Consider the following 26,599-nt stretch of genomic DNA (forward strand, 5'->3'; position numbering starts at 1 on the left):
CAACAACAGCATGGACTGCGTTGAGAGAAGGACTCCACCAAATCGACAACATCGTTAGTAAGTGGGAGATTAGAATCTCTCAAAGTTATCCTTGAGCAGAATAGACTTCAACCATTAAATGATTGAGATTATGGTCCACATTTCTCTGTCAGAGAAATCCAATATCGTTCTGTATGTGGAGAAAAGACAGCAAGTCAAGGAACCTTGTTGTGTCGAGTTCTGATATGTAAACCCATGGCTCTCTGTACAGTATGTGATTTCACACTATGCATCCCTCTCCTAGTTTGGTACTTCAATACCACTACCAATATCACTTCCCTGTACCAACTATCAGATTCTATTTTAAGGACAACACTAACGAAAGTGTGGCTTTTTGGTTCACTGAGGGAGATCTGTCCGCCCCGATTCAGTTATCCATCCTCCTAATATTATCTCCAACAGCCCGATAAATCAAATAACCGGCGGCTATGATCTGTGACTAATGACAAAAGAGATGAGATAAATTACACTGAATAAAGACAGAGACAGCACACCTGTAATAATTTACCTGACGGAATACGGTGCTAAATTGCAATCATGGATACATTACAGGGTTCGGCAGCACTAGAATTATCTGGGTTTAGCCTGCAGCCAACACACCTCTAATAATAAGTTGCCTAACTGAACATATCCCACTTCATTACCCGGGACAAGTTACAGCGATCAGTCCAGCAACATGTTATGTTCTATTGAAACAATTTCACAACCAAGACCATAGTCCATTTGGCCACATCATCCATTCGCTGACAGCGTTCGATGATAAAGCTGTTATTGCATCATTGCTTGGCTTCGAAAGCAAGGCATCAGTCACTAAGACAGTGTGGAAGAAATGCCAAGATGAGCAATCTGTTGGAGCGTACCAACGACGTTTCCCCCCACACATACCGATGATGTACAGTCCTCTCTCAGCACCTGCCATGCCGTTCTGCAAACCGGACACCCGCAGCTTCTGCTAGTTAGCTACAAAACAAATGCAAAGTCAATGGGGCCATGCCTCAGTCTGTGCAAGCCCTGACATACATTATGAAACCTACTCCACAGTGCACCCATAGTAGGTTGGAGCATTTACTTCAGGGCTTGTATAGACTGGAGCATGGCCCCATTGGCTCTGCATTAGTTTTGTGGCTAACTACCCAGAGCAGTAGCCCCTTTCGTGACTGCGATGTGCAAGCCAGGGGCCCCTGGCTTGCACATCGCAGTCAGGAAAAGGGCTACCAGAGCAGTGGGTGTCCAGTATGACAAACAGCACTAACTGTGCTGAGAAAAGATTCGACCACCAACAACACCATTAAATAGAACATAGGGATATGGGTCTAAAATGCTCAAATAAAACAGTTGTGCTTTACCTGGGTAACCCCCCTAAGTCCCACTCGGCGCAGATATAAGGCCCGGGACGCAAGATCACCCAGAGACCCAATTTGGCTGCCAGGCTGAGGTAGGCCCTGAGAAGCGAAGACACAGAAAGCAGGACAAAGACAACGAACAGATCATATTACACAACAGTGTCTAAAATAGGAAATTACAACACGCTCATTTCTTTACACCAATCAGAGAAGCTTTGATTCACATTGTTCAAAACGGCTCAGCCCGAGGATCATGAAGACGTGCTGCAGCGCAACACTGCCCCCTGCGGGCTGTCCACCAGATTAGAAATGACATTTAACAGCCTGGCTTTATTCCTTACTCTAAATCCAGTTGATCTTGGAAGTTGAACACCCCTCTCTCAGGCTCATGAAGATTCCATGGCACATATCTGGAAGAAGAAACAACAGTGTGATTATGTGTGTAATGTGGGCTTGTGTGTATAATCCTCCCCTGTAAGGCAATAATAGATTCAGGTGTGTAGCAGTACAATGCTTCCTGTTACAGTGAAACACTGTAGGTAGGATGAGACAACTCTCTCTCTCTCTCTGGTTAAGGTTTTTCTTAAAAGGAACACACCAACATTATGGGAAATGCGGAGTCAGACAAGAAGATACACCAATTTCCTCTGTGCGTTCAGTAGAAAGCCATCCAGCTGCAAGCTAGCCTAGCTTAGCACAAATGAATGGAAGCGGATACGGATCAGCTAGTCCATCAGGCTCCACAACAATGGGCAGGGATTGCTGCCAGCAGCTGGAGAACTAACAATGGCAGAACTCAAGAACTACTAGGAATGTCTGACCACCAGACTCTCACCACCTAACCTGCATGGACTACAACGTATAGCATATGACGTATATCATGGCAGTTAGGGTACCATGTGTATACTGCACCTGTGTATACTGTTTACTTTACGTACTCATAGTATAAATTCTGATTATAAATGTTTTATTGCCCATATTTATTAATTAATTAACTTAATATAACTGTATCTGTAGGGCATACATACCCTTATCTGCACCTTTCATTACACTGTTTACTTTTCTCATATTCAGAGTTAATTATATTGTTTACACTGTTTATTTTTATCTTTATTATACTTGTATTGCCTATATTTATGTCTTCCTACTATTACCCTGCCCATACCTGTACCTCCTCCATGCTGCTATGACACCCGGATTTCCCCAAGGGGATAAATAAAGGAATTATCTTATCGTATCTTAAGATCCGGGAGTGTTTTTGGCCAACACCTAGCTAGCTGATCCATAGGTGACATTACTGTCTGTCTACGGTCCCTTCATCAGACATAGTAAACAGAAAAATATCATACAACGGTAATTTTGCACATTTCCCGGGATATACGTCCATTCCCCATTGCGTTGGTAATGTGAGAGGAAGATGCACCACAGCCATGATTTATCATTTAAATCAACTGCCACGCCGGTTCCTTTCTGAGCATGGAATAATAGCAAAATGGTCGTGTGAATACATGGTAATTGTGTATTTAGTTTTTGATGAATAACTGAAACATGAAACACAACCACAAAAATATGAACTGTATTTCAGCAAGGGATCTCTATTTTAGTTAAGTGTGACGTCTCCAAGCATCCCGATCGGGATGCTTGGAGAACCCTTGTTGACGGCCTATGCCCCAAACAGGGTAAAAGGCGCAAGTAAGTTACGTCTCCAATGAGGTTAGTGTTATAGGGTTGAGGTAGGGTTAGGTTTATACTTTTTTAATAAATATGTGGAGAATTGTATCAGATTAGGATAAAACCATCAATTGTTCACTGTATTAGAGCCTTATTAACAGATTATTGGCCTCATGAAACCAAGGGAAATGTGCACAGTTTTCACAAATTTCCCATGACCAGTGATGCGCGTTGCTCATGGGACAGGGTTACACGCCATGCAACCAAAGTTGTGAGCAGAAGCGTATGCACGAAACATTTATGCGCATGCGCGGGAGCGCGCGTGCACGTGGCGTCATTAGCGTGCGTGCAACCAGTGTTGATATGAGCAACGCAACACTGCCCATGACATGCAGAGATGGCTAATAATGATTCTTTAAATTACACAGGTGTAAAGGTACGATTGGAATACTGGAAGAGCCAAGAGGAAAACAAGAGAGGCCTTTCACGGAATGTTTAGAATGCCCATTTGTCGGCCATGTTGGAAGAAACAGCTGTTGCTATGTGCAAAACGGTTGCCACTTGTTGATATGAGAAATATATAAACAAATAATGTAATTACTGGATCAAGTCCCAGTGGAACACTTCTGTGCTTTTCCAATGTTTTACCTGCTCTGCCGCTGCACCTAAGTTAGGCATTAGCTAGACAAACAGTCTGTGCAAGGTCTCCATTGTACAGAATAGCCTTGAGTTGCAGGAGGACCCTACGTGGTGAGAGTATTGAGGCCACAGGCCCTCATCTTCAGGAGCCGGTCCTCCCAGTAGGCTCTGGGGACACGGAAGTAGTGGACGGAGCCTCCCAGGATGCGGAAGGGCTCTCCCTCCAGAGTGAACTGGGACGAGTTGGCCCTCAGCCCCTCCACACGGCTCATTCTTCTCTCCACCTCAGGGGGAGGTCTGGAAGACAAACTGCAGCAAGCAACCCAACAACACAAGTGATTAGCTTGGTTTTTGTTTCGTCTCATGCAATTTAGCACGCATTTTATGCTCTGGGAAACACGAGTTTTTTTTTTTATTCATTGATCCCTATTGTGTTGTCACACAGCAGCCTATAAATCATTAAATTAATCAATCATTCTACAATAATCTGGTAAATGGCTGTCATCATCTTCAACATAAATTGTTGAAATGCACAATGCACACAAATACACCACAGGGTTTGAGCACTGATCAACATGACTAGGAAACCAGTATGAGTTGATCCAATATTTCAGCCTAACACAGACAGTGGGGACACACAATGCTAACTAGTACTGCTACGTGTCATGTTCAATGTCCATATAGGTCAGGCAGGTCAGGTGAAAGTTCATGATATGAAATGTAGCACAATAATATTATATCTTCATCTAATAGGCTATGCATTTTAAGAATGTTTCATGTTATATTACGATAAGACATACTATATAGTATATGTATATATATATATGTGTATGTCTATATCGTATATTAGTAAAAGGCAAAGCCTGCACCAAAGTTTACACGTACAGGGGCAAATGAAAACAACATCACAGTTTGCAGTGGGTGGGCGAGGCGCTCCATTATACATTGCAAAACCTGTGCAGCTGCAGCTAGCGATCCTATTGCTAACAACAGGCTGGCTGTATGAGTTGGAAACTGCTATTAACTTTGACTTGGCTACACAAAATGCTTCCCTTACCTCGTGAACTGATAAATAATGATTCCGCCGATAGTGAAACACAGGATGGCATATCTTTGCTTTATAGACAGGCGGACAACCATCGATGGGGCTTCCTCTTAACAAAATGACACAAGTGTTACAAGTTGCTGTCACAGCTCGCTAGACTACAGTGCACCCGCTGACAGTGTGAAGTGTACAATTCTTCTTCTTCCCCAAGTATTATGTCGTCGGTCCCGGAACACCGGCGATTGATGCCAAGAGGAGTGGCAACTCACATAATTGTATATAAACTACTGATCAAGCGTGTACATCTGTTTACTAGAGCAGCTGTAGTGAAATGTATATCCAATAGGAGGCGTCAACAGGCAATAACTCTTTTCTCCTACTGTATGTCTCGTAATTTGCCACCTCTCTCTCATCTCTCTCGCAATCTCAGTGTGCAGTGTCTTTCTTTCTTTCTCTCTCTCTCTCTCTCCCTCTCTATAGTATCAAACACAGTCACAGAGAGCACCATTCAATTGTTTTGCTCTGAAACAACAATTGTGTCCTTTTATCCACAACCTTCTAGGCCTCACAGCAGAGTTCTGTCAGCAGCTCACAGGAAGGTCTGCCTCAGGCCGCAGCGTTGGGAGCCTGTCCTGTATCCTTTCACTTTAACTCTTGGTAAGGTTGTATTTAATTCAACTTGTTTGAAAGGTTGATTGCCTAACTATATATCAGATGTATCATTTATTTGAAATGTAACTTGATTCTGTTACATTTCAATGTTGTGTCCCATTTCAGATGCATCCGTAGTGTTACAGTAACTGTTATTTTAATTTTAGTGTAACAAACACAGAAGACTGATTTCAATGCATTCATCTAAAATGAGGGTTTGGCAACACAGTGTGTTTAAAGGGAAAATCTAACTTGAGCTTGTAATTTCCATCTGTTCCGCATGGCTCCATGCATCTTCACTAATTCATCCATCCATTAGTCCCTAAAACTCCTAAAACTTAACCATTAGCTTCTAACGCCTAACTCCTAAAACTTAACCATTAGCTCCTAACGCCTAGATCCTAAAACCTAACCATTAGCTCCTAACTCCTAGCTCCTAAAACCTAACCATTAGCTCCTAGCTCCTAGCTCCTAAAACCTTATTGCTTGTTCAGTTCCCACTGGTCAACAAGGTTGTGTTCCACCAGTATAAATTACCTCTGGGGTGTCGAAATGTAGACAACCCGTGAAAAGTCTCTTTTAGGTTTTTAGGTGAACAATGTTTTCAAACGTATTTATCTCAAGTTTGTAAATTGCAATGTTACTTACATTCATAGTTAAAGACAGTAGCCTATACAGTAGATTGATTTCTGGTGATAGATCACAGTCAAAACTCGAAATCATTAGGGTTGAATTTACAACTGCAAATAGGTTACACAGGCTGTCAAAACGGATCTCTCTTCAGGTTCACTTCTACACGATCTCTAATCAAATTGTATCAGCTTGACAAAAATAAATCCATTCATGTGTCACTTTCTGAGTTGCCTGCTGCTGCAGTTTGTCTTCCAGACCTCCCCTGAGGTGGAGAGAAGAATGAGCCGTGTGGAGGGGCTGAGGGCCAACTCGTCCCAGTTCACTCTGGAGGGAGAGCCCTTCCGCATCCTGGGAGGCTCCGTCCACTACTTCCGTGTCCCCAGAGCCTACTGGGAGGACCGGCTCCTGAAGATGAGGGCCTGTGGCCTCAATACTCTCACCACGTAGGGTCCTCCTGCAGTCTATAGGAACATGGTGCTGAATACTGGGCCAAAACAGTGGCCCCTCCTGGGATTAAATAGAGAATCTGAATTCTATCTTCAGTTCTAAGATAAAAAAAAAATCAGGGGAAGAATTGCAGGCAGGAGACAAAAAAGCAATGTTCAGTTTATTTGATTCTTTGAGGACTTTGATAAGACAACATACAATATTTTGTAATAGGAAGGTGAATCGAAATCTAGAATGAAATCTATTGAATTAGATAATCATGGTGAATCAACATTTGATTTTAAATGGATTTGTGAAAAATCGAATCGTGAGATTGCCAAAAATTCTCGCCCCTAGTTTGAACTCACAACATAAAATGCCTCTGGTATCACCAATGTTATCAGGAGAGGAAAACCCCTGCTCCCAGGCCCAGCCTGACCTAGCTAGCTCCACATGTGGTTTTACAGAGAATCACCTTTTTGCTTCCTCTTCCAGATATGTGCCATGGAACCTGCATGAGCCAGAGAGAGGAATGTTCAACTTCCAGAATCAGTTGGATCTAAAGTAAGGCTGTCATGAGCTCTTCCTCTCTTTAAGTTAAGTCAAGTCAAGTCAAGTTTATAGCACATTTCATGCAGAGACAATTCAAGGTGCTTTACATAAATCTACATAAAATAGATTAAACCTTTCTTTCTTTATTTTGTATACATGCTTTGGAAGTATAATGCTTTGGAAAAGCATTATAATGAGTATAATGCTTTGGAAAATCCATTGTCTACATTAAAGGCACATAACCATTTCATTACATCACAATACTTATGAAAGGTTATTGTTCATGTTAAACTTTGCCTTTACAGCATAAACATTTAAAATGTCTATAAAGGACATAGATATCACAGTATAAAGACATAGAGATCACAGTATAAAGACACATACTGTATATCACAGACTCACAGTATAAAGAAATAGAGATCATAGTATAAAGACATAGAGATCACAGTATAAAGACACATATCACAGTATAAAGACAGAGATCATAGTATAAAGACATAGAGATCACAGTATAAAGACACATATCACAGTATAAAGACACATATCACAGTATAAAGACATAGAGATCACAGTATAAAGACATAGAGATCATAGTATAAAGACATAGAGATCACAGTATAAAGACACATATCACAGTATAAAGACACATATCACAGTATAAAGACATAGAGATCATAGTATAAAGACACATATCACAGTATAAAGACACATATCACAGTATAAAGACATAGAGATCACAGTATAAAGACATAGAGATCATAGTATAAAGACATAGAGATCATAGTATAAAGAAATAGAGATCACAGTATAAAGACACATATCGCAGTATAAAGACACATATCACAGTATAAAGACATAGAGATCACAGTATAAAGACATAGAGATCACAGTATAAAGTCATAGAGATCACAGTATAAATACATAGAGAACACAGTATAAAGACATAGAGATCACAGTATAAATACATAGAGATCACAGTATAAAGACATAGAGAACACAGTATAAAGACATAGAGAGCACAGTATAAAGTCATAGAGATTAAACTTTGCCTTTACAGCATACAAATGTAAAATGTCTATAAAAGACATAGAGATCACAGTATAAAGTCATAGAGATCACAGTATAAAGTCATAGAGATCACAGTATAAAGTCATAGAGATCACAGAATAAAGTCATAGAGATCACAGTATAAAGACATAGAGATCACAGTATAAAGTCATAGAGATCACAGTATAAAGTCATAGAGATCACAGTATAAAGTCATAGAGATCACAGTATAAAAACATAGAGATCACAGTATAAAGACAGAGATCACAGTATAAAGTCATAGAGATCACAGTATAAAGACAGAGATCACAGTATAAAGACATAGAGATCACAGTATAAAGTCATAGAGATCACAGTATAAAGTCATAGAGATCACAGTATAAAGACATAGAGATCACAGTATAAAGTCATAGAGATCACAGTATAAAGACAGAGATCACAGTATAAAGTCATAGAGATCACAGTATAAAGACAGAGATCACAGTATAAAGTCATAGAGATCACAGTATAAAGACATAGAGATCACAGTATAAAGACAGAGATCACAGTATAAAGACATAGAGATCACAGTATAAAGACATAGAGATCACAGTATAAAGACATAGAGAACACAGTATAAAGACATAGAGATCACAGTATAAAGACATAGAGATCACAGTATAAAGTCATAGAGAACACAGTATAAAGTCATAGAGAACACAGTATAAAGACAGAGATCACAGTATAAAGACAGAGATCACAGTATAAAGACAGAGATCACAGTATAAAGACATAGAGAACACAGTATAAAGACAGAGATCACAGTATAAAGACAGAGATCACAGTATAAAGACATAGAGATCACAGTATAAAGACATAGAGATCACAGTATAAAGACAGAGATCACAGTATAAAGTCATAGAGAACACAGTATAAAGACATAGAGATCACAGTATAAAGACAGAGATCACAGTATAAAGACATAGAGATCACAGTATAAAGACATAGAGATCACAGTATAAAGACAGAGATCACAGTATAAATACATAGAGATCACAGTATAAAGTCATAGAGAACACAGTATAAAGTCATAGAGATCACAGTATAAAGACATAGAGATCACAGTATAAAGACATAGAGATCACAGTATAAAGACAGCGATCACAGTATAAAGACAGCGATCACAGTATAAATACATAGAGATCACAGTATAAAGTCATAGAGATCACAGTATAAAGACAGCGATCACAGTATAAAGACATAGAGAACACAGTATAAAGTCATAGAGAACACAGTATAAAGACAGCGATCACAGTATAAAGACAGCGATCACAGTATAAAGACAGCGATCACAGTATAAAGACAGAGAACACAGTATAAAGTCATAGAGAACACAGTATAAAGACAGCGATCACAGTATAAAGACAGCGATCACAGTATAAAGACAGCGATCACAGTATAAAGACATAGAGAACACAGTATAAAGTCATAGAGAACACAGTATAAAGACAGAGATCACAGTATAAAGACATAGAGATCATAGTATAAAGTCATAGAGATCACAGTATAAAGACAGAGATCACAGTATAAAGACATAGAGAACACAGTATAAAGTCATAGAGATCACAGTATAAAGACAGAGATCACAGTATAAAGACATAGAGAACACAGTATAAAGTCATAGAGATCACAGTATAAAGACAGAGATCACAGTATAAAGACATAGAGAACACAGTATAAAGTCATAGAGATCACAGTATAAAGTCATAGAGATCACAGTATAAAGACAGAGATCACAGTATAAAGACAGCGATCACAGTATAAAGTCATAGAGATCACAGTATAAAGTCATAGAGAACACAGTATAAAGACACAGAGATGACAGTATAAAGACATAGAGATCACAGTATAAAGTCATAGAGATCACAGTATAAAGACATAGAGATCACAGTATAAAATCATAGAGATCACAGTATAAAGACATAGAGATCACAGTATAAAGACACAGAGATCACAGTATAACATCATAGAGATCACAGTATAAAGACATAGAGATCACAGTATAAAGACAGAGATCACAGTATAAAGACATAGAGATCACAGTATAAAGACAGAGATCACAGTATAAAGACATAGATCACAGTATAAAGACAGAGATCACAGTATAAAGTCATAGAGATCACAGTATAAAGACAGAGATCACAGTATAAAGTCATAGAGATCACAGTATAAAGTCATAGAGATCACAGTATAAAGTCTTAGAGATCACAGTATAAAGACATAGAGATCACAGTATAAAGACATAGAGATCACAGTATAAAGACAGAGATCACAGTATAAAGACATAGAGATCACAGTATAAAGTCATAGAGATCACAGTATAAATACATAGAGATCACAGTATAAAGACATAGAGATCACAGTATAAAGTCATAGAGAACACAGTATAAAGTCATAGAGATCACAGTATAAAGACAGAGATCACAGTATAAAGACAGAGATCACAGTATAAAGACATAGAGATCACAGTATAAAGTCATAGAGATCACAGTATAAAGACAGAGATCACAGTATAAAGACAGAGATCACAGTATAAAGACATAGAGATCACAGTATAAAGACAGAGATCACAGTATAAAGACATAGAGATCACAGTATAAAGACAGAGATCACAGTATAAAGACATAGAGATCACAGTATAAAGTCATAGAGATCACAGTATAAAGACAGAGATCACAGTATAAAGACATAGAGATCACAGTATAAAGACATAGAGATCACAGTATAAAGTCATAGAGATCACAGTATAAAGACATAGAGATCACAGTATAAAGACATAGAGATCACAGTATAAAGACATAGAGATCACAGTATAAAGACATAGAGATCACAGTATAAAGACATAGAGATCACAGTATAAAGACAGAGATCACAGTATAAAGTCATAGAGATCACAGTATAAAGACATAGAGATCACAGTATAAAGACATAGAGAACACAGTATAAAGACATAGAGATCACAGTATAAAGACAGAGATCACAGTATAAAGTCACAGAGATCACAGTATAAAGACATAGAGAACACAGTATAAAGACAGAGATCACAGTATAAAGTCATAGAGATCACAGTATAAAGTCATAGAGATCACAGTATAAAGTCATAGAGATCACAGTATAAAGACAGAGATCACAGTATAAAGTCATAGAGATCACAGTATAAAGTCATAGAGATCACAGTATAAAGACATAGAGATCACAGTATAAAGTCATAGAGATCACAGTATAAAGTCATAGAGATCACAGTATAAAGACATAGAGATCACAGTATAAAGACAGAGATCACAGTATAAAGACATAGAGATCACAGTATAAAGACAGAGATCACAGTATAAAGTCATAGAGATCACAGTATAAAGACAGAGATCACAGTATAAAGTCATAGAGATCACAGTATAAAGTCACAGAGATCACAGTATAAAGACATAGAGAACACAGTATAAAGTCATAGAGATCACAGTATAAAGTCATAGAGATCACAGTATAAAGACAGAGATCACAGTATAAAGACATAGAGATCACAGTATAAAGACAGAGATCACAGTATAAAGACATAGAGATCACAGTATAAAGTCACAGAGATCACAGTATAAAGTCATAGAGATCACAGTATAAAGTCATAGAGATCACAGTATAAAATCATAGAGATCACAGTATAAAGTCACAGAGATCACAGTATAAAGACATAGAGATCACAGTATAAAGACAGAGATCACAGTATAAAGTCACAGAGATCACAGTATAAAGACATAGAGATCACAGTATAAAGACAGAGATCACAGTATAAAGACATAGAGATCACAGTATAAAGACATAGAGATCACAGTATAAAGACAGAGATCACAGTATAAAGACATAGAGATCACAGTATAAAGTCATAGAGATCACAGTATAAAGACATAGAGATCACAGTATAAAGACAGAGATCACAGTATAAAGACATAGAGATCACAGTATAAAGTCATAGAGATCACAGTATAAAGACATAGAGATCACAGTATAAAGACATAGAGATCACAGTATAAAGACATAGAGATCACAGTATAAAGACATAGAGATCACAGTATAAAGACATAGAGATCACAGTATAAAGACATATAGATCACAGTATAAAGTCATAGAGATCACAGTATAAAGACAGAGATCACAGTATAAAGACATAGAGATCACAGTATAAAGACAGAGATCACAGTATAAAGACATAGAGATCACAGTATAAAGACATAGAGAACACAGTATAAAGACAGAGATCACAGTATAAAGACATAGAGATCACAGTATAAAGACATAGAGATCACAGTATAAAGACAGATCACAGTATAAAGACAGAGATCACAGTATAAAGTCACAGAGATCACAGTATAAAGACATAGAGATCACAGTATAAAGACATAGAGATCACAGTATAAAGTCACAGAGATCACAGTATAAAGTCATAGAGATCACAGTATAAAGTCACAGAGATCACAGTATAAAGTCATAGAGATCACAGTATAAAGACAGAGATCACAGTATAAAGACAGAGATCACAGTATAAAGTCATAGAGATCACAGTATAAAGTCATAGAGATCACAGTATAAAGTCACAGAGATCACAGTATAAAGACATAGAGATCACAGTATAAAGTCATAGAGATCACAGTATAAAGTCATAGAGATCACAGTATAAAGTCATAGAGATCACAGTATAAAGACATAGAGATCACAGTATAAAGACATATAGATCACAGTATAAAGTCACAGAGAACACAGTATAAAGACAGAGATCACAGTATAAAGACATAGAGATCACAGTATAAAGACAGAGATCACAGTATAAAGACAGAGATCACAGTATAAAGACATAGAGATCACAGTATAAAGACAGAGATCACAGTATAAAGACATAGAGATCACAGTATAAAGACAGAGATCACAGTATAAAGTCACAGAGATCACAGTATAAAGACATAGAGATCACAGTATAAAGTCATAGAGATCACAGTATAAAGACAGAGATCACAGTATAAAGACATAGAGAACACAGTATAAAGACATAGAGATCACAGTATAAAGACATAGAGATCACAGTATAAAGACAGAGATCACAGTATAAAGACATAGAGAACACAGTATAAAGTCATAGAGAACACAGTATAAAGACATAGAGATCACAGTATAAAGACAGAGATCACAGTATAAAGTCATAGAGATCACAGTATAAAGACATAGAGATCACAGTATAAAGACATAGAGATCACAGTATAAAGACATAGAGATCACAGTATAAAGACAGAGATCACAGTATAAAGACATAGAGATCACAGTATAAAGACATAGAGATCACAGTATAAAGACAGAGATCACAGTATAAAGACATAGAGATCACAGTATAAAGACAGAGATCACAGTATAAATACATAGAGATCACAGTATAAAGTCATAGAGATCACAGTATAAAGACATAGAGATCACAGTATAAAGACATAGAGAACACAGTATAAAGTCATAGAGATCACAGTATAAAGACATAGAGATCACAGTATAAAGACATAGAGAACACAGTATAAAGACATAGAGATCACAGTATAAAGACAGAGATCACAGTATAAAGTCACAGAGATCACAGTATAAAGACATAGAGAACACAGTATAAAGACAGAGATCACAGTATAAAGTCATAGAGATCACAGTATAAAGTCATAGAGATCACAGTATAAAGTCATAGAGATCACAGTATAAAGACAGAGATCACAGTATAAAGTCATAGAGATCACAGTATAAAGTCATAGAGATCACAGTATAAAGACATAGAGATCACAGTATAAAGTCATAGAGATCACAGTATAAAGTCATAGAGATCACAGTATAAAGACATAGAGATCACAGTATAAAGACAGAGATCACAGTATAAAGACATAGAGATCACAGTATAAAGACAGAGATCACAGTATAAAGTCATAGAGATCACAGTATAAAGACAGAGATCACAGTATAAAGTCATAGAGATCACAGTATAAAGTCACAGAGATCACAGTATAAAGACATAGAGAACACAGTATAAAGTCATAGAGATCACAGTATAAAGTCATAGAGATCACAGTATAAAGACAGAGATCACAGTATAAAGACATAGAGATCACAGTATAAAGACAGAGATCACAGTATAAAGACATAGAGATCACAGTATAAAGTCACAGAGATCACAGTATAAAGTCATAGAGATCACAGTATAAAGTCATAGAGATCACAGTATAAAATCATAGAGATCACAGTATAAAGTCACAGAGATCACAGTATAAAGACATAGAGATCACAGTATAAAGACAGAGATCACAGTATAAAGTCACAGAGATCACAGTATAAAGACATAGAGATCACAGTATAAAGACAGAGATCACAGTATAAAGACATAGAGATCACAGTATAAAGACATAGAGATCACAGTATAAAGACAGAGATCACAGTATAAAGACATAGAGATCACAGTATAAAGTCATAGAGATCACAGTATAAAGACATAGAGATCACAGTATAAAGACAGAGATCACAGTATAAAGACATAGAGATCACAGTATAAAGTCATAGAGATCACAGTATAAAGACATAGAGATCACAGTATAAAGACATAGAGATCACAGTATAAAGACATAGAGATCACAGTATAAAGACATAGAGATCACAGTATAAAGACATAGAGATCACAGTATAAAGACATATAGATCACAGTATAAAGTCATAGAGATCACAGTATAAAGACAGAGATCACAGTATAAAGACATAGAGATCACAGTATAAAGACAGAGATCACAGTATAAAGACATAGAGATCACAGTATAAAGACATAGAGAACACAGTATAAAGACAGAGATCACAGTATAAAGACATAGAGATCACAGTATAAAGACATAGAGATCACAGTATAAAGACAGAGATCACAGTATAAAGACAGAGATCACAGTATAAAGTCACAGAGATCACAGTATAAAGACATAGAGATCACAGTATAAAGACATAGAGATCACAGTATAAAGTCACAGAGATCACAGTATAAAGTCATAGAGATCACAGTATAAAGTCACAGAGATCACAGTATAAAGTCATAGAGATCACAGTATAAAGACAGAGATCACAGTATAAAGACAGAGATCACAGTATAAAGTCATAGAGATCACAGTATAAAGTCATAGAGATCACAGTATAAAGTCACAGAGATCACAGTATAAAGACATAGAGATCACAGTATAAAGTCATAGAGATCACAGTATAAAGTCATAGAGATCACAGTATAAAGTCATAGAGATCACAGTATAAAGACATAGAGATCACAGTATAAAGACATATAGATCACAGTATAAAGTCACAGAGAACACAGTATAAAGACAGAGATCACAGTATAAAGACATAGAGATCACAGTATAAAGACAGAGATCACAGTATAAAGACAGAGATCACAGTATAAAGACATAGAGATCACAGTATAAAGACAGAGATCACAGTATAAAGACATAGAGATCACAGTATAAAGACAGAGATCACAGTATAAAGTCACAGAGATCACAGTATAAAGACATAGAGATCACAGTATAAAGTCATAGAGATCACAGTATAAAGACAGAGATCACAGTATAAAGACATAGAGAACACAGTATAAAGACATAGAGATCACAGTATAAAGACATAGAGATCACAGTATAAAGACAGAGATCACAGTATAAAGACATAGAGAACACAGTATAAAGTCATAGAGAACACAGTATAAAGACATAGAGATCACAGTATAAAGACAGAGATCACAGTATAAAGTCATAGAGATCACAGTATAAAGACATAGAGATCACAGTATAAAGACATAGAGATCACAGTATAAAGACATAGAGATCACAGTATAAAGACAGAGATCACAGTATAAAGACATAGAGATCACAGTATAAAGACATAGAGATCACAGTATAAAGACAGAGATCACAGTATAAAGACATAGAGATCACAGTATAAAGACAGAGATCACAGTATAAATACATAGAGATCACAGTATAAAGTCATAGAGATCACAGTATAAAGACATAGAGATCACAGTATAAAGACATAGAGAACACAGTATAAAGTCATAGAGATCACAGTATAAAGACAGAGATCACAGTATAAAGACAGAGATCACAGTATAAAGACATAGAGATCACAGTATAAAGACAGAGATCACAGTATAAAGACATAGAGATCACAGTATAAAGTCATAGAGATCACAGTATAAAGTCATAGAGATCACAGTATAAAGACATGGATATCACAGTATAAAGTCATAGAGATCACAGTATAAAGACATGGATATCACAGTATAAAGTCATAGAGATCACAGTATAAAGTCATAGAGATCACAGTATAAAGTCACAGAGATCACAGTATAAAGTCATAGAGATCACAGTATAAAGTCATAGAGAACACAGTATAAAGACAGAGATCACAGTATAAAGTCATAGAGATCACAGTATAAAGACAGAGATCACAGTATAAAGTCATAGAGATCACAGTATAAAGTCATAGAGATCACAGTATAAAGTCATAGAGATCACAGTATAAAGACATGGATATCACAGTATAAAGTCATAGAGATCACAGTATAAAGACAGAGAGATCACAGTATAAAGACATAGAGATCACAGTATAAAGACATAGAGAACACAGTATAAAGTCATAGAGATCACAGTATAAAGTCATAGAGATCACAGTATAAAGACATAGAGATCACAGTATAAAGACATAGAGATCACAGTATAAAGACATAGATCACAGTATAAAGACAGAGATCACAGTATAAAGTCATAGAGATCACATTATAAAGACAGAGATCACAGTATAAAGTCATAGAGATCACAGTATAAAGTCATAGAGATCACAGTATAAAGTCATAGAGAACACAGTATAAAGTCATAGAGATCACAGTATAAAGTCATAGAGATCACAGTATAAAGACATGGATATCACAGTATAAAGTCATAGAGATCACAGTATAAAGACAGAGATCACAGTATAAAGACAGAGAACACAGTATAAAGACACAGAGATCACAGTATAAAGTCATAGAGATCACAGTATAAAGACACAGAGATCACAGTATAAAGACATAGAGATCACAGTATAAAGACAGAGAGATCACAGTATAAAGACAGAGATCACAGTATAAAGTCATAGAGATCACAGTATAAAGTCATAGAGATCACAGTATAAAGTCATAGAGATCACAGTATAAAGACAGAGAGATCACAGTATAAAGACAGAGATCACAGTATAAAGTCATAGAGATCACAGTATAAAGTCATAGAGATCACAGTATAAAGTCATAGAGATCACAGTATAAAGTCATAGAGATCACAGTATAAAGACATAGAGATCACAGTATAAAGACATAGAGATCACAGTATAAAGACAGAGATCACAGTATAAAGACATAGAGATCACAGTATAAAGTCATAGAGATCACAGTATAAAGACAGAGATCACAGTATAAAGACATAGAGATCACAGTATAAATGGTAAATGGCTGCATTTATATGGTGCTTTACAATTTGTTCCTCACATTTTACCCATTCACTCACACATTCACACACAGACGGCAGAGGCAACCATGCAAGGTGCCAACCTGCTCATCAGGAGCAATTAGGGGTTAAGTCTTGCTCAAGGACACTTCGACACGCTGCTCGGGAGGAGCGGGAATCGAACCGAGAACCTCCGGATTATCAGACGACTGCTCTACCTCCTGAGCCACTGTCGCCCCAGTTTAAAGGCAGAAAAAGAATACAAAGTACAGTGATTTTAGCTGAGGTTATAAAGCAGAGGTGAACATAAATGTTTTAAAGGAAAACTCCAAAATTTTGGGAAATTAGCTTATTTAACATCTTCCCTGGAGTTAGACAAGAAGATACATACCTTTTTTGTCTCTGTGCGTGCATTTAGCTTTGGGAACAGTCGCTCCGTTAGCGTAGCTTAGCTTCATCACTGGAAGTGGGGGAGATCCGGAGCTTCATCACTGGAAGTGGGGGAGATCCGGAGCCTGACGTTCCCTTACCCTGTATACAGTCACGAAATACACTCCAAATACAACTCCAAAACGTTCATGTAAACATGTTGTGACCTGTGTATTCACCACGTGGAGAAATAAAAAATAATTGAATTAGACAATTACGTTTTATAAGCAAATATACTCGGAACTATTTTTTGCCTAACCACTCCTCTCTGAGCGCAGTCAGTGATTTCAACGTGTCGTCGTGATTGTTGACATTCTCATTCATTCAAAGGATCCGAACCGATTGAAGTTTATGGATACCATGACTTAAAATCCTCTTACCTTGACGATTAAAAGCCTCCCCAATTTAGAAAACAGTAATCCAATGGCTGGTATTGATAATATACTACTAACTACTGGACGCTCTGAGCTAACCGGAGCTAACACAGAACAGGATGGTAAAGCATATATAATGACTTCCTTTCTGGGGTTTTCAAAATAAAAGTGCGACGTTTATAGCAGCGGAAAACGTTTATTTTGTACATTATCGAACGTTAACACGAACCTAAACTAACGTTACAACTAACCTAAAGTTACAACAATCACGACGACACGTTGAAATCACTGACTGCGCTCAGAGAGGAGTGGTTAGGCAAAAAGAAAATTCTGAGTATATTTGCTTATAAAACGTAATTGTCTAATTCAATTATTTTTTATTTCTCCAAGTGGTGAATACACAGGTCACAACATGTTTACATGAACGTTTTGGAGTTGTATTTGGAGTGTATTTCGTGACTGTATACAGTGTAAGGGAACGTCAGGCTCCGGATCTCCCCCACTTCCAGTGATGAAGCTCCGGATCTCCCCCACTTCCAGTGATGAAGCTAAGCTACGCTAATGGAGCGACTGTTCCCAAAGCTAAATGCACGCACAGAGACAAAAAAGGTATGTATCTTCTTGTCTAACTCCAGGGAAGATGTTAAATAAGCTAATTTCCCAAAATGTTGGAGTTTTCCTTTAAGCCTCTTTTTTAAAGTAACCAGGGTTGTGACATGTGTTCATTGCCTGAATGAAAAACATTTACATAATTCCTATTTCTGTAATGAAACATGAAGGTTTTGTTGTGTCCGTCAGGGCCTTTATCGGTCTAGCAGCACAGATGGGTCTCTGGGTGATCCTGCGTCCTGGACCCTACATCTGCGCTGAGTGGGACTTGGGAGGTCTCCCCAGGTAATCATCTTGTCCATTACTAAACATTGTCTTACATTAGTAGTACATCAAGTTAATCTGGGGACAGTTTATTGTAAACTGGAATGCCGTCGGTTCTAATCCCTGGACTACTGTAGCCGCAGGACTGGGAAATATGCTGGGTGGCGGGAGCAAATTACTAATACTGTCTGTGTCCCTCAATAACTACTGAAGCGCTGGTTTTCAAATTAGGGGGGGGGGGGGGTCACAGGATGAGATTTACAGAAGCTCCAAATTGTTAGTGAGACAATAATAAAGCATTACTTTTACACAGTTTATTGAATTCACAAATTGCCTTTCACTTGGAGAAGTGTCAGCATTTCCCCCCTCATCCCACTTGACCCATAGTTTGAAAACCACTGCTCTCTACAGCAAGAAACTGAATCCCCAACTGTTTCAGTGGAGCTGCTCAGTGGCAGTGAAGACTGTGGCTGTACTGAGCAGCACCCAGGTGTGAGTGTTAACAATGAGTGTATAGCAGGGTGTGGCTGAAAAAGGGTCAACAAATATTTCCTAGGCAAATAGAGGTTAAAGGGATAGTTCAGATATTTGGAACCCTAGCCCTGTTTGCGACTTACCAAGGATGTAGAGTCCTTTCTCAGTACAATCCATGCTGTTCCTCATACTAGCTTCGGATAGTTGGCCACAAACCAACGCAATGTTAATGAGATCAAGCTCCTGTCTGTACAAGCTGACTGGCTGCTTGCACAGACGGGAGCTCGATCCCATTGACTTTGCATTGGTTTGTGGCTAACTAGCTCGAGCTACAATAAGAAACAGCATGGATTGTGCTGAGAAAGAACTCTACCAATCAACATCATTGGTAAGTAGCAAATAGGTATCCAAAAATCTGAACTATCCCTTTAATGATAAGCTATAAATTATATCATTTTCCTCTTAGTTGGCTCTTACGTGACAAACACATGCAGTTGAGGACAACCTACCCTGGATTTACAGATGCTGTTGACTCGTACTTTGACAAGCTCATCCCTATTATCAAACCTCTGCTGGTGAGTCTGTGGTAGTGCAACATGTTGTGTCGATAAGGAATCTTCAAATAGCTTATAAATAGCTTGAGGTATAAAAAATGTCATAATATTTCAAAAATCAAAGGCCAATGTTTACAAGGGCATCCATCATTTCTGTTTGTAGTTTGAAGATGGAGGCCCCATTATCGCAGTTCAAGTGGAGAATGAATACGGGTCATATGCCAAGGATGTGAACTACATGCCATTTATGAAAGAGGTACAGCTTTATTTACATGTAGTCATTCTGATGCTTTTATCCAAAGTGACTTACAAATTGGGAACAATAAGTCAGCAGGAGGGGTACGCCTCTGGTAGTAAGATAAGGTATTGTTTGTCTTATTGTTGTTCTTATTTTACTGTGAATTTTAAATTTTTTTTTGGATCTACTTTTTCTCCCCATTTTTCTATTTTTCTCCCGTCCCCAATTTCGCATTGTCCAATTCTACCCTCCCCTGTCTCGAACGTCGTTAGGCCATGCCTCCCACAAGCCGGCTGCAATGTGGACGAAGCCTTGCATCACGTGTCCCCTCCGGTACTCGAGGAGGCAGCCGTCGCATCTTTTCACCTGCACAGCGCGATCTCTCAGCCGCGAGGGTCTGCGTGGGAGGGACACGCCGCCCTCGTCGCTTCCTGATTCTACTGCGCAGGCGCACCAACCGACCTGTAGGAGTCGCTGTCCACAACGTCCGATCCCCACCCACCAGCTTCCCACCCCCTAATACTGCCAATTGTATTAGTATGAACGACCAGCCAAGCTGGTAGCAACGCCGAGAGCTGGGCTCGAACCCAGCATCTCCTGCGTTGGTGGTGAGCGCCTTGCCCACTGCGCCACCTAGCCGCCTTTTACTGTGAAATTCTTCAGACCTCTCTTGGCAGTAGCAACCCCTCCCCCATACCCACTCAACTCCAACCCATACATCACACCAAAACAAAAAAACGTAAACAAAGTGCAGTACTAAGCGGGGCTCTTTTGCCCAGAGGTCGCTGTTTACATTACAGATTCTACCTTTACCTCAAAAGCACTGGGAAAGTGTGAAACGTTAGACCTTACACTTTATAATAAAGAAGTAGCATGTCTTGTTAAGTTATCCAAAGTTAAGTAGAGTCTTGTTGAAGTTATCCAAAGATGTTTTGTTACTGGTCTGTCCTCTGAGAGCACCGGGCTATCTCTGTGGATCATCTCAGTGTCTGATCTATACTTCCATTGGCTTTAACAGATGATAGCTGAAGCCCGTAGCCAAAATATTTAGGGATGCATAAAAGCTGATAGCAAGAAATGTGTAACATGCTAGAAATCAAAACAAAGTGACTTGATTTTCTGCATTTTTATCACATAGAGAAATTTAATTAAATAAAAGCATGTGATATCTCTCTAATAGGGAAAAATGCATTATATATATAAATACTTTTATCCATCCAAACTGATGGTCTAAGTCTATACTGTTCAGTAAAAGTGATAGATCAGATCGGTACTTGGTAATCGGCGGATACTGAAAGTTTAGGACTCTGAATCGGTGCATCCCTAAAAATGTTACTTGGTATTTTTACGACTAGTTATTAAATAAAAACAGTGTGGAGCTACAGTATTATTGATCATGTTTCACACCTTTGGATCCTGCATACATAATAAGGAGCTGTTGGGCTCACAGGTAGCTGCCCGGGGAAGCAGAGTGAAACCTCTCTCTCTCTCTCTCTCTCTCTCTCTCTCTCTCTCTCTCTCTATCTCTCTCTCTCTCTCTCTCTCTCTCTCTCTCTCTCTCTCTCTCTCTCTCTCTCCCTCCCTCCATCCCGCTATCTCCCTCTGCCCCCCCCTCTCCCTCTATATACTGTATCTCTCTTCCTCTGTCCTCTCTCTCCTTCCACCTCTCATTCTATCCCGCTCGCTTTCCATCTCTCTGTCCACATCTCTCTATATCCCTCTCTCTGTCTCTCTCCATCTGTCTCTTGCTCTCTCTCCTACTCTCTCTTTCCTTCCATCCTCCTCTCTCCCTCCCTCCATCCCTCTCTCTCTCCCCCTCATCTCTCTCACTCTGTCCTTCTGTCTATTTCTGCCTCCATCTCTCTCTTCCTCTGCCCCCCCCCCCTCTCTTTCTCTGCAGTCTCTCCTGTCCAGAGGGATCAATGAGCTCCTGCTGACTTCAGACAACTGGGAGGGCTTGAGACGCGGAGGGGCGGCGGGAGGTATTGGATATATATCTCTGCAGGATCTCAAGGCTTCGATGAATGACAGTATCTACTGAATATCTCATCTTGTTTGAATCTGCACAAATAACACAGTCCGACATGCCCTGTTCTTTACTGTGCACACTATTCATAAAAGTACTTTCCACAGTACATTACATACTTTTACAGCCTTCTACATTGTTCCTTATTTGAATGTTCTTCATTTTAGTGTTAAAGACAATAAACCTACAGAGACTATCCTTTGGAGCCATCCAGTCCTTAGCTGACTTGCAGGTAGGTGATACTCAGTAGTTTTGTACATTAAGCGATGGTGTTTTGCAGTAGTGTACAGTCAAAATACATATTAAATATCACTGTGTTCTCCAACTACTGTAGCCCCAGAAGCCTGTGATGGTGACGGAGTATTGGTCTGGGTGGTATGATGTCTGGGGAGAACATCACCATGTGTTCCAAGCCCAGGGTAAGTTAAGTTAAGTTAAATTACGTTAAGTTTAGTTAAGTTCAGTTAAGCTCAGAGCCCCGGGAGGGTCATCAAGGAGAACCTGCCTTTTCTCAGTCCTTGACCCACAATGGTGGAATGAACTACCCACCCCAGTTAGGACAGCCGAAACACGTCCAATCTTTTGCCGTCGACTAAAGACGCACTTCTTCAACCATTATCTGAAATTTAAAAAAGATATACAGTAAATACAAATAAATCTAACCCAAACTAACCTTACTGTCATGCACTTGTCCTAATAAACTAACCTACACTGTAGCACTCAACACTTTGATGAACATTGTTACTCAGCTGATAGAGTTGTGCCCTTCCTGATGACTTGTCGTACAGAACTTCGCTTTGGATAAAAGCATCAGCTAAATGACTAAATGTAAATGTAAGTTCAATTTTGTTAAGTTAACTCCGAGACCAACTCCGGTTCTAATGCCAGTAGGCTACCTTGCTCAAGGGCAATGGCAGGCATTTACTTTGGTGTGGGAAGAAACCGGAGTACCCGGAGGAAACCCATGCAAACATGGGGAGAACATGGAAACTCCACATAAACACCTTGTCGGGGTTCATACCCAGGAAAATGAAACGTTTTATTTAAGTCCACCATTTACAGTAAGTCCATCGAATCACACATGCATAGGATGCCAATGTCACAGAGGTTCAGCACTTTGCTTCATAGGATTGGCCTATGAACACAATCTTGCTATGGTACAGTAGCTGTTTGGCCCATTTCCTCGATAAGCCTGCAATCTTCAAGCCGCTAACAGCAAACAGCTAACATCTAACAGCAAACCGCTAACATCTAACAGCAAGCTCACACATTGAACACACTCCTACAAATATCAAGCCACTTAACCCTTTCACTGCCGTACTACCAAACGGTTAACCCTTTTCACTGCGACAATACACAGAAGGTTAACCCTTTCACTGCCACATGACCGTCGGTTGTGTGATAGTAAAGGGTTAACCTTCTGTCGTGTGGCAGTGAAAGGGTTAATGGCTAACAAAAAGCATGCACACACATTAAACAGGGGCACGTCCCCAAGGACTTCAAAATTGCGAGAGTGACCCCTCTACACAAAAAGGGCAGCAAATTAGACCCAGGCAACTACCGCCCTGTTTCTATTCTTACCTCCATCTCGAAAGTCATGGAGAAAATAGTCTACGAACAGGTCGAAAAGTACCTGGCGGAAAAAAACCTAATCTACGAATTCCAATCTGGCTTCAGAACGTCCCACTCCACTGACACATGCCTCCTCTATTTGAACGACCACATCAAACAAGAGGTGGACGCTGGCAAATACTGCGGCATGGTCATGCTGGACCTACAAAAGGCCTTCGACACTGTCAATCACTCCATTCTAATGGACAAGCTAAAAGCAATTGGTTTTGATAGCCTATCAGTGAGCTGGATGCAATCCTACCTGGAGGGGAGAGAACAGATGGTAGAGGTAAACGGTACTCTATCCCCCCCCCTCACAGTGAGCTGTGGTGTTCCACAAGGAAGCATACTAGGACCGCTACTCTTCCTAATTTATGCAAATGACATGTCGTCAGCCTGTGACTGCAACTTGTTCCTGTTTGCGGACGACTCAGCCCTGCTGGTCTCTGACAAGAACAAATTGCAGGTTGAAAAAACCCTCAGCACGGAACTAGGCAAAATCTGCATATGGCTCGCTGATAACAAACTATCATTACACATGGGCAAAACAGAGTCCATTCTCTTCGGTTCAAATAACAAACTCAGCAAGACCGACGGCTTCTCAGTTACAGTGGGTGACAATATTGTCACAAGGAAAGACGAAATTACCTACCTGGGTTCCATCCTAGAGGCAAATCTTTCCTGTGACAAAATGGCATCCAATGTAATAAAAAAAGTCAACCAACGAACTAGATTCTTGTACCGGATCTCCTCTCTGGTAAACAAGAATACCCTGAGGACTCTGGCAGGAGCACTCATTCAAGGGTACTATGACTATGCGTGCACCTCATGGTACCAAAGCACCTCAAAGGCGCTTAAAACAAAATTACAAACATCACAAAACAAACTGGTCAGACTACTACTTGACCTGAACCCCAGAACCCACCTCACCCCTGCCCACTTTGCCAACCTAGGATGGCTTAGAGTAGACGACAGAGTACAGCAACTTGCAATGGGCCTGGTCTACAAGATACACTATACGACCGGGGTGCCCATGTACATGTCAAAATACTTCCCAAAGGTCAGTGAATACCACAACCACTACACCAGAGGAAGCTCAACAAATCATGTTAAACCCAGATTCGGCTCAAACAAGGGACTAAACACGTTTCGCAATTATGCCACAACAATGTGGAACGCCCTACCCAAAGCTGTAAAGGAATGTGAATCCCTGCCCACATTCAAAACCGCCCTTAAAGAGCACCTACGGGAGGCTGCAATTCGAAACTGGCCACCGTAAATGCCCAAAACCCCCACCACCTCCTAATAGACAGTCTCCTCCCCACCGCATGTATATATTCCCTCCCCGCCGTATGTATATTCCCCTCCCACCCACCCACCCCCTCCTAATGTACAGTCCCCTCCCCATCATATGTATATACTCTGTCAGGATCTAGGGGTAACAGTACTGTATATTTGAATACCGCCTATGTCACAAATGTATCAGTACTAAATACCTATATGTCCCTATGCCATAAATGTCATGTATGTTATGTATGTCATAAATGTCTATATGAATTGAAAATGGGGGACCCTGATGGAAACAAGACAAACGTCTTTCTCAGGTCTGCATCCCCTTAACAATTGTATGTATTGAGCCGTACTGTATTGTACCCATTCTGCAATCTGTTAAATAAAGTTTTCATTCATTCATTCATTCAGCTGTTGGGCATAGGCCTGCAGTCCACAAGACACACACACACACACACACACACACACACACACACACACACACACACACACACACACACACACACGCACACACACACTATATTAATGTGTATAATAAGTTAGGCTACTTCCAAACATATAGCCTAGTCAACTTGAATGTGATATTACTATCCAAACTGTGTAGGTCTTACTCACTATACTGTATACTGTATCACTCACCAGTCACTACTTTGCTATACTGTATCTTTATAGTGTATCTGAGAGTGATCCTGTCTGTGTTTCATCCTGGCAGACATGCTGGCTGTAGTGTCAGAGCTCCTGGAGCGTGGTGTTTCCATCAATCTCTACATGTTCCACGGAGGAACCAACTTTGGCTTTATGAATGGAGCAATGGACCTTGGCACCTACAAACCTCAGGTCAGCAGCTATGGTAGGTGAGAATCGATCGCTTGGCATGGCCTAAAGTTCCAGGCCCACGTTGTGGATAAGTCTCAGGTGACGTTGTGTTATCAGTGACGATTTCCCGATCTTCATTATAAACGAATCCAAACCCGTCCCTGTGTCAAGTGAATTGAGCTGCATGGGCATTTTTTTAAGATTAGATTTGTTTATTTCGTTCACATCCTTCATACAGTACAGCATAAACGAATGAAAAACTCTTGGCTCCTCGGTTCTGTAGCAGCAATATCAATAAAATCAATAAACACAAAAGC

General features: G+C 39.1%; 2 protein-coding genes across 2 annotated transcripts in view; one reads left to right on the plus strand and one right to left on the minus strand.

The window, feature by feature from the left end:
- The window catches only part of LOC311227917 (beta-galactosidase-1-like protein 2), a 112,758-nt gene extending 107,869 nt beyond the window's left edge, over nucleotides 1–4,889 (minus strand). The window contains exons 1-4 of the mRNA XM_084313777.1: nucleotides 4,750–4,889; nucleotides 3,801–4,001; nucleotides 1,724–1,792; nucleotides 1,386–1,481 (exon numbers count right to left, since the gene is read on the minus strand). Of these exons, the coding sequence (XP_084169903.1) occupies nucleotides 1,386–1,481; nucleotides 1,724–1,792; nucleotides 3,801–4,001; nucleotides 4,750–4,832 (449 nt within the window). The 5' untranslated portion in view covers nucleotides 4,833–4,889. The remainder of the gene's footprint in view (nucleotides 1–1,385; nucleotides 1,482–1,723; nucleotides 1,793–3,800; nucleotides 4,002–4,749) is intronic.
- Nucleotides 4,890–6,300: 1,411 nt separating this feature from the next.
- Nucleotides 6,301–26,599, plus strand: part of LOC311234698 (beta-galactosidase-1-like protein 2) — a gene marked incomplete at both ends in the record, with an annotated part of 28,012 nt that continues 7,713 nt past the window's right edge. The window contains 9 exons of the mRNA XM_084321940.1: nucleotides 6,301–6,464; nucleotides 6,943–7,011; nucleotides 19,199–19,294; nucleotides 20,214–20,322; nucleotides 20,465–20,557; nucleotides 22,440–22,521; nucleotides 22,733–22,797; nucleotides 22,900–22,984; nucleotides 26,179–26,316. Coding sequence (XP_084178066.1) covers nucleotides 6,301–6,464; nucleotides 6,943–7,011; nucleotides 19,199–19,294; nucleotides 20,214–20,322; nucleotides 20,465–20,557; nucleotides 22,440–22,521; nucleotides 22,733–22,797; nucleotides 22,900–22,984; nucleotides 26,179–26,316 — 901 coding nt within the window. The remainder of the gene's footprint in view (nucleotides 6,465–6,942; nucleotides 7,012–19,198; nucleotides 19,295–20,213; nucleotides 20,323–20,464; nucleotides 20,558–22,439; nucleotides 22,522–22,732; nucleotides 22,798–22,899; nucleotides 22,985–26,178; nucleotides 26,317–26,599) is intronic.

The sequence above is a fragment of the Notolepis coatsorum genome, assembly GCF_963971535.1.
Source record: "Notolepis coatsorum genome assembly, chromosome: 1".
Classification (NCBI taxonomy): Eukaryota; Metazoa; Chordata; class Actinopteri; order Aulopiformes; family Paralepididae; genus Notolepis; species Notolepis coatsorum.